The 9,895-nt window shown below is 42.4% G+C and overlaps 1 protein-coding gene across 1 annotated transcript in view; it reads right to left on the reverse strand.

Annotated features, from left to right (window-relative positions):
• Positions 1 to 6,704, reverse strand: part of FAM184B (family with sequence similarity 184 member B) — a 113,111-nt gene extending 106,407 nt beyond the window's left edge. Inside the window, exon 1 of the mRNA XM_012737526.2 lies at positions 6,429 to 6,704. Coding sequence (XP_012592980.1) covers positions 6,429 to 6,575 — 147 coding nt within the window. The 5' untranslated portion in view covers positions 6,576 to 6,704. The remainder of the gene's footprint in view (positions 1 to 6,428) is intronic.
• Between the last annotated feature and the right edge of the window lie 3,191 nt (positions 6,705 to 9,895).

The following is a 9,895-nucleotide window of genomic DNA, read 5'->3' on the forward strand; positions in this document are numbered from 1 at the left end:
AAAATAAGGATGAACAGGGAAGAAACCTCCCAGCACTCGCCAACCCCCAAAACACACACACACCCAACACTAGACGGATGTCCTAGCTCTGTCAATATACATTAATGTGACATCAGGGAAGAATCTGCCTCAGATTCTCCCTCTCTCAATAATAAGTGATGGTTCTTCCCTTGTGGCCACGCCGAATTGCTGTGCATACAAAGGATAAGTTATGTCAAAGGCTTTGCAAAGTACACAAAACTGAGGAACCATATGATATCACTACCACGCAGAAGTTGCAGGCACTTGATTTAGACTTTGCTCTTGCAGAGTCTTCTGATAAACTGGCAGAGATTCGAAACAAGGGTGACTCAGAGGGTCCCCTGTGGTTATTTTACTCCTTATACTTAGAGCTTGACAGCTTCTGGCACAAAGAAGCCTGCTCATTTCCTCTTGGGTACATTTCCTCTAATTGTTCCAGATGAGAGGTACTGTCACGGGTACCTGCTTTCCCCGTGTGGGGTCTGGGGTTCCGGAGAGTCAGCCTTCAGTTGGAGAGATGGTTCATGGAGATGAGCCCAAATTCTCCCACTCGTTTTCTTGTTTTAATATATTAATAAAAAGGTCTTCATTAAGACTGTATTTGGAGGCCGGGCGTGGTGGCTCATGCCTGTAATCCTAGCACTCTGGGAGGCTGAGACAGGCGGATCGTTTGAGCTCAGGAGTTCGAGACCAGCCTGAGCAAGAGCACATCTCTACTAAAAATAGAAAGAAATTAATGGGCCAACTAAAAATATATAGAAAAAATTAGCCAGGCATGGTGGCACATGCCTGTAGTCCCAGCTACTCGGGAGGCTGAGGCAGGAGGATCGCTTGAGCCCAGGAGTTTGAGGTTGCTGTGAGCTAGGCTGACGTCATGGCACTCTAGCCCGGGCAACAAAGTGAGACTCTGTCTCAATAGAAAAAAAAAGACTGTATTTAGGGTGAGACATTCTATCCCTCCTTGAAAGTTGGAGCTGGGGTAGAAGGAATTCCAATTCTTCTGGGGTTGAGGTTGTGCAGAGAGCTGCAAAATGAAAAATCAGCTGGAGATTCCTGGGACGGTGCAAAACCAGAGGGAGGTGGACAGGCACAGAGACAGGGCTGGGCAAACCTGCCTGATGTCTTCAAGACCAAAAGCTTCCTAAAGGCTTTAATGGGGAATGGATTTGGAACCTCCTGCTCTCCCAATTAACTCCTCTGTGTGCACTGTACTATTTCAACCTTCAATTGCACCAAATCAGTGATTCTCAATTCTGTTGAACGGCTTTGAAAAAATACCAATTCTTGTCACCATTCTCTCCTCTCCTTATAAGATGGGGCATGGGCCCTCAAATGCTTTTTGGTTCGTTTGTTTTTGAGACAGGGTCTCGCTCTGTCACCCAGGCTGGAGTGCAGTGGCCTCACATAGCTCACTGCAACCTCGAACTCCTGGGCTCAAGCGATCCTCCTGCCTCAGCCTCCTGAGTAGCTGGGACTACAGGTGCACACCACCACACCCAGCTAATTTATCTATTTTTTGTAGAGATGAAGTCCCACTCTTGCTCAGGCTGGTCTCTCACTCCTGCCTTCAAGTGATACTGCCTCAGCCTTCCAGAATGCTAGGATTACAGGCATGAGGCACCGCACCAGGCCATAGTTTGTTTCTAACTTTTCATTTAGAAATAATCTCAAACTTAGGAAACAACTGACAGCAAAAGAATTGTACTAAGAACATCCACATATCCTTTACTCAGAATTACCTATTTTTGAAACATTTTGTCCCATTTATCATTTATTCAATTTCTATATTTTATTATAAAATGAAATGCTTTGAGAGTAAGTCCCCAGGCTTCCTTAAAAGTAAGATAGCTTCAATGTGCATTTCCTAAGAATAAGGATATTTTCTTGCATAGCTACAGTACAATTGTCAACTCCAGTAAACTTAACATTGATACAAATACTTTTATCTTCTTTCTCTACCATCTGTATTCCAGTTTTGTCAATTGACTCAATCATCAACTTGTAGCAATTTTCCCGTCAGTTTAGAATTCAACCTAGGATCAGGCACTGCATTTAGTTGTCAAGTCTTTAACTGGAGTGTTTTTAAAAGCTCTCCAGGTGATTTAAAGTGCATCTTGGACTTTAGATCACTGTATAAATAGATATTTATTTATTAAACTACCACAGACTGAGTGCCCGCCAGCTGTAGAATATTATGAATAAAATTAGGAATTTATTTTTTTAAGCTCCATACTATATACAAACCAACTATAATATAAATAGAGATAAATATCATGAAAGATTTTTTAACAAATCTGTGGGCAGAAACTTTAATTACATTTAACAAGGTTACCATTTAATTTTTTAATTTTTTAATTACATTTAACAAGGTTATTTAACCGGGTAAATAAGAAAAAGTAATTAGTGTACAATTAACAATTAACATGTTATTAATCACAAAAGTGAGGCTTTTCAAAGGTTTTTCTTGGAGGAGGTGGGACTTAAATGATAAGCAGGAAATCAGCTTTTAGAGATGAAGACATTTCAGGAGTGGAAACCACAAGAGGAAAAACAGATGAGTGTGTAGTGGAATAAGGAAAGAGGTGTTCACTGCGATTTGAGTACTGAGTATATGGGAATGTATTAGATTTTGCTGAAGAAGTAGGCTGAAGAACGTAAGATGGTACAGTCACTCTGCAAAGCAACTTGCAAGTTTCTTAAAAATTTAAACATAAATTTACCACACAACCTAAACGATTCCACTCCTGGGTATCCACCCAAAGAGCACACAGAAACTTGCACAAGAATGTAATGTTCATAGCATCATTATTCACAATAGCCCAAAACTGTAAATGCCCATCAACTGAGGAACAGATAAACAAAACATGGTATAGCCACACAATGAAATAAATAAGTGAGCAATAAGAAGAAATGAATTAATGGTATGTGCTATTACATGGATGAACTTCAAAAATAATCACGCTAAGATTTAGCAACTAAGTGAAAAATCAGATGTAAAGGACCATACACTGTATGATTTCATATATAGATAATTTAAAGAGACAGGAAATAGATTAATGATTGCCTTGGGCTAGGGGTGAGAACAGGGATTGCTACAAATGGGCACAAGGGAGAATTTCTTCGGGGTGATGGAAATGTCCTAAAACTGGATGACTCTGTAAATATACTAAAAAATGTTGAAATATACACTTAAAACAGGTGAATTTTATGATATGTGAATTATACCTCAATAAAGCTATAAAATTAATGAAAAAAATTACTAATCAAAATCAGGCGGAAAGGAAATAGGAATAGCAATCTTAGAAAGGGGAACTATAATTACCGAAATTCTAAAAACTTAATAAATGGGAAAAAACTCTGGACTGGACAAAATATTTATAGGATTGGCAAATGGAAAGGCAGGATCAAGGAACGTATTAGGACACAACACAGAGACAAAAACAAATTTTTTGAAATATCATTTCAGGATATTTATGGAGAGGCTTTCTTACCTACTTAATGGCAGTTCAGAAAAGAGAATGGAGGTAAAGGCCTGGAAGCAGTATTTCAAGAGAAAAATCACTAATAATTTTCCAAAATTAAACAAAGCACAGAAATCCTCAATAGAAAGTACTCTTCTACTTTTGCAAAGGATATAAACTGATACCAAGACAGTCCTAATGAAACTTGTGAACATCAGAAATAAACAAAACAAATCTGGAGCGCTATCAAGGAGAAAAGGCAGATTATCTGCAAACGAAGGAAAATTAGATTGGCAATAGAATTTTGAACCAGCAACAATTACAAGAGTACCAGAAGACAATGGAGTATTATCATCAATGTGCTATGGCAAAATAGCTGCTCACTAGAATTTTATACCCAAATAAATTATCATACAACAGCAAGACATTTGAAAATAAAGATATTTTCAAAGATACAAAGAATTCCCTTCCTCACTGAGACCCCTACGGAAAAAATTATTAAAGGATGGACTTCAGCCAGAAGAAAAGTGAACCCCAAAGGAATGTTTTGGATTCAAGAAAAAAAAAAAGTGAGCAGAGAAATTGATAAAATGTCAGTAAATTTAATTAACATTTAACTATAAAAGCTATTTTTAAATGTGAAAAGTAAAATAATACTCTAGACAGCAATACCAAGATGGGAAAGGGAAGGGCTGTTAAATAGGAAAAGCATGCAAAACTCTTTTGTGGGAAGAAACAATTACATGATAACTTTGTTAGAAAAAAATTATAGTTAAGTGTGTATGTTGAAAAATAAAAGACAATTCCAAGAAGAACAGAAATAAAACCAAAAGCTCTCAAACCAGCGATGGCATTTAGATCACTTTACTAACCCAATAGGAGGCAGCAACGAAGGAAAAAGAAGCAAGGAGAAAGAATGGCAAGTGAAAAACTCAAGATATAATGGAAGAATAAGCCCCAAATATATTAGTAATCACAATAAATGCCCATGGGTTACATTCACCTGTCATAGATACAACTAAAATAAAGTGCATAGAAAGATTAAATATGAAGGTATGGAAAATAGTATGAAATATAAATAGTAGCCAAAAGACGGATTACATATCAATAACAAAAATTTCTAATTTAAGCAATTAGCATGGAAAATAGTAAAGACAGGCACTACAAAGTAAGAATCAACCATGATTTCCAAGGTAGAATATACTTTAAAAAATACTGCCTACTATGTGCCAAGGATCATGTCTGCCTCCTATACTGCTGTATCTTCAGTGTTTGGCACATGATAGGTGTGCTACAAATATTAATAAATGGATTAATCACCATATTATATATAGAAATGATCTGTTTATGTGTTTGTCATACCACAAGGACAGGGGCCATGTCTTACTAATTTTTATGCCACCAAAATTTAGCATAGTGCCTGGCACATAGTAGACACTCCATAAATTCACGCTGAATTCAAGGATCATCTCTTCTAGAAAATCTCCCCTAATTATTTCTGCCCATACTGATTTATCCTTTGTTTCTACTTCTACAGCACTCATAATCTGAAAAACCAGATTTAGTAATTGATGATACAGTAAAATCTTATACTTTTTCCTCAATATGTCAAAACTTGTATTTTTCAAAAATATTTTAGATTCTTTGAAGATATAGAAAATGCCTACTGTGCCAAGTGCCTTTCCAGCTACTTGAATAGATAGGTTTTTTTGGCAGATGTCACTAGATTAATGCAGGTTAGATAAATAGTGCCTCCTGTACATGCCAAGGCTTCCAAGGGGTTATCTTCATTCCCTTTTTTCAGCCCTTGACTAAAAGAGATCATTGGAGACAGGCTCATCTGCAAAGAACTTGGAGAAGTTAATGGGAGGTGTGGGAGAAGGCTGCTGGTGTTCGATTCCAAGCCTCTGTGCCTTATTTTTTTCTGGCAAAATAGGGGGGAAATGCCCGTGATCCCACCAAAAAGCGGGTGTGGGAGGTGACAGGGGGATAGTGAGGGGAGACAGCATGCTCTTTACACTACTGGACAGAACCCAGACCTGACCTTCACTGGCAGGCACAGTGTCAGGAGTCTATTGTAAGACCAAAAGGAAACTCCAAGGCAAATAGCAAAATTCATCCACTGGGAACCTTGCATAGGAGACAGGGAGGGATGTTCTTCATCTGCACACAAGGCACAGGAGGGGGAATCTCTGACAAGGAGCTCCTAATTGAGAAGCTGCAGAGGGTTAACAAAGAGCACCGGAGGCATCTTGCTGGTCTTCTTGAAAAAGACACAGTCTGAGGAGGTTCACTCAGGGCCCTGTGATGAGGTACAGAGATGGGCTGGGTGATCTCCCAAGGTCCTTTCTAATCCTATAATTATATGGTGAATCGTGGTTGTCCCCATTTATGCTGCCACACAGCCCTGCACCCAGTTCGATAGTAAGTCCCCCGGGCTTCCTTCCAGGTTTAGTACGGTGCCATGCAAGCTGCTGACACTCAACAAATGACTCAAATATTTGTTGAATGAAGGAATAAATGTATCAAGTGTTTAAATAGAGCTCACATGACCTCCCCAGCTGGAAAGTACGGCAGTTGAATGAAATCCCAACATTCTAGGCACGATCACTTGAGCAAAGCTGGCAAAAGAACACACACACACATGCACGCACGCACACACGCACTCGATTCACATTCCCACCTTGGGAAAAGCACAGACCACCTGCTCAGCAAAGCAAGGTCGCGGGGGAGTTTCCTTAGCAAGGGTCCTCTCTGCTTGCTTGAGAATGGTGCCTCCAGAAGGTCAAGTCACCCAGATTTAGGACCGCTTCCCTCCCTGGTTGGCCTCTGAGATAAAGTTTCTCTCCGGATTCGGCCCGAGCCTCCCGGGGTGCATCTGCACTCCCTCCGTGCCTCGGGGCGCCCCGGGCCCGCGGCTCCCCGGCCCGCTGCGCCCCACCTTACCTTGGTGAGCTGGGCGATCTTCTTGCACATTTTCACGTGCATCTCGGGATCACAGTCCGTTCTCCAGCCGGCGCCACCGCGGGCGTCGGCTCTGGAGCCAGGGCAAGTCCCCGGCGGGTGGATTTTGCTGTTGAGAGCAGAAGCCATCGCTAAAACGCAACCAGCACTCACAGGCTCTAGCTAGTATTCTCCTCGGTCTCCGTGTGCACGTGCGTGCGCGCGCGGGCGTGTGAGGGTTTGGGCTTTCTCGGAGAGGTGGCACTGCAGTCCCGCCGCCAACACTGCCGCGCGGCCCCTGCTTCCCGCAGCTCCCCGGGCCCACCCGCACGCCCACCCTCCCTCCTCTCACGCGGGCTCGCTGGCTCGCTGGCTCCACGCGCACCCGCACCCTGCAGCCAGGCGCGGGCGCCCCGCACGTGCCGCCCGCGACAGGCGCGCTGTTCCCCAGCCAGCGCGGGTTTCGCCTGCAAGAGGAGAGCTCCCGCGGCTGGGAGCCGCCGGCCTTGCGGGGTTTGGGCTGGGCGGGCGCTGCGTTCTTGGACACGTGGATGGCGCAGCGCTCCGGACTCGGTGGCAACGGACCCTGCCCGAGCTGCGCATCCCCGGACAAGGAGGAGGAAGACCCTCCGGCGAGAGACAGGGCACCATGCCCCGCGGCTCCATAGTCTGCGAGCTCGGAGCTGAGGGGCGGGATGCTAAGAGAGGGGCGGGGAGGTGAGGGCGAGCTACCGGGACGCTGGGAGGTGCGGGGTCCAGGGCGCATGGCGCGGCCCAGAGCCCGAGCTGCAGGAGCGCACGGCGGGGCTGGGCGTGGGACACCTCCTTCCCGGATCTTGGGCAGTAGCCCGGACGTTGCGGGAGGACTGCCCGAGATCCCGGAACAAAGGGGAGAAGCCAAGGGTATGGCCTGGGAACCGGTGACCGAAATCTGAGAGACGGCGCGGAACGTGAAGTGAGGGAAGCGATAGGAACACAGAGAAAAAGTCACCAGAGAGGTAAAAGGACCGTGGCAGGTGTGGGAAAGGAGGAAGCACAGAGGAATGGAGTAGTTGAGTAACAGAGGGAGCTGAAAAGCTAAGTAAACTAAGCCAGTGAAAGTGAAATGACTCTTCCAAATCCACACTGCCGGTCTTGGGGCACCTGGAGCCAGAATCCAGTACGGTTTTCAGATTCTGAGCTGGTGCCTGTATAGTTTGTTTGGTGACGGAAGGGATTAGTAAGCCTGAATCTTTCTGGCTTGCTTCCTCTGGTTTAAAACAGTGGGGTTTAAAGGAAAGTGATGACACCCTGTTCGGATTGTCCCCAAGCGTGAATAATAGCGTTATGATACTAAGCAATGTTCATTTTACAAACAGCATTTTCTTTTTTCTTTTTTTTTTTTTTTGAGACAGAATCTGTCACCCCCGGTAGAGTGCAGTGGCGTCATCATAGCTCACTGCAACCTCCTGGGCTCAAAGGATCCTCTCGCTTCAGCCTCCCAAGTAGCTGGGAGTACAGGGCCATGAGGCCCAGTTAATTTTTCTATTTTTAGTAGAGATGGGCGTCTCGTTCTTGCTCAGGCTGGTCTCGAACTCTTGAGCTTAAGCCACTTTCCCGTCTTGGTCTCCCAGAATGCTAGTATTACAGAGCCACCCAGACTGGCCCAAACTGCTTTTTATCAGGAGTTTTATAATAATCACCATAAACAAAGCAAGCATGCTTCAAAGGGTGTCAGAAACCACAGTCCCACCCCTCAAATACTGAAGGTATCAATACCCATTTTTAGAGATGAGGAAAATTGACTCAGAAAATTTGCACCAAGCTAAGCAATTACAAATACCAGCATTGTTTCTGAAACTGAGATATTCCTATTCTAGATTCCTTATTTCCCTCCTCCTGCTATATTATACTGCATAAGAATGGCCAACCTTTTGGTTTCTAGTTTATTATCTTAGGTTCCCTCTCCAGGATAACCCCTCCTTCCCCCAGTTCCTTTAGAAAACAGAATGTCTGAATCAGAGTCACCACCAAGAGATTCTTGGGCTCTATCCTAGACCCCCTGAGTCAAAATCTCTTAATTCCAAATTGTATATTTAGAGTATTTTCTGCAGGATCTTAATATATACTAAATTTTACAGGAATTCAATCACTGTGTAAACTAGAGGAAAATGAGCTGTTTTAGTCCAGAACTTTACCAAAAATTGTTCACCATTTTGGAAAATCACATCATTAATAGTCATGTGGCTCATGGCATTTGGTTGTCAACACATTTATAACTGCCACATTCACAGTGAGTCTACTTATACATGAAAGCATCTGAGTACTACATTATGTCATAAAGTTAATCATACTAGAGCATTTGTATATTGAAACACAGTCATCCCTTGCCCTCTTGGATACCAAAATCTGATGATGTTCTAGTCCCTCATGTAAAATAGCGTAGTTACATACACCCTACGCACATCCTCCTGTGTACGTTAAATCATCTCTGGATTACTCATAATCCTAATACAATGTAAATGCTATGTAAATAATTGTTATGCTCTATTTTTTTTAGAGAATGTCAAGAAAAAAGTCTGTATATGTTCAGCACAGAGGCAACCATCCATTTTTTTGTCCCCAAATATTTCTGATCTGTGGTTTGTTGAATCCAAGGATGTGGAACCCACAGTAAGGAGAACCAACTATACATATTATTTAATTATAACTACTTCCCTTTCATTTCTCCTTTATATTACTGTCAGAAATTATGCTGATTTAAAAATGTGTGTAAATAAAGTATATTATCTATGGATTTCAAGATAGTAACATGGATGTTATAAAAAAGGTGATGTTAGGTCTGAATGGAATTGAGAGCCATTGCTCTAGGATGATCTTACATGCACTAAAGTTTAGTAAAACTGCAGTCTAACCTCAAGTTTTAGTTATTTAAAAATGATTTTATTAGATATAGGTGCCAAAACCTTTTCCAGTAGCATATACTATACTTTCAACTTTATAATGGAAGACAGTGGGAAGATCAGATTCCCCTATCAGCTTTGTTGGACCACAGCTCCTGTAATCAAGGTAGCATGAACCAACCTGCTTGGAAAGAATCCTCTGCAGCTCCTAGGACTTTCCAGCACTGTGCTTAGTAGGTCCATTTACAATATCAATAATGAAATAGAGGGAAGAGGAGAATTAAGTACTTTATCAAATGTGGTGGTAGAAGAACATTTATTAGATCACTAATGTGATCTTGGCACTGTGGTAGGCCCTTTGCACACATTCTTACCTCCTCTAATATATTTATTATCATCCTTATTCTACAGACTAGGAAACTGCAGCTAAGGCAGGCTAAGTACTCAACTGTAAATAGCTAGTAAATGGATCTGGGTCTATCTGACTTCAAAGGCTATATTCTTTCCAGAGCATAATGCTGGCAATCTGGAAATTTTAAAACCATGATTGATTGCCTTTTCTTTAGATTATAAATATGATCTTCTTAT

Source organism: Microcebus murinus, chromosome 3, assembly GCF_040939455.1.
Source record: "Microcebus murinus isolate Inina chromosome 3, M.murinus_Inina_mat1.0, whole genome shotgun sequence".
NCBI classification, from domain to species: Eukaryota; Metazoa; Chordata; class Mammalia; order Primates; family Cheirogaleidae; genus Microcebus; species Microcebus murinus.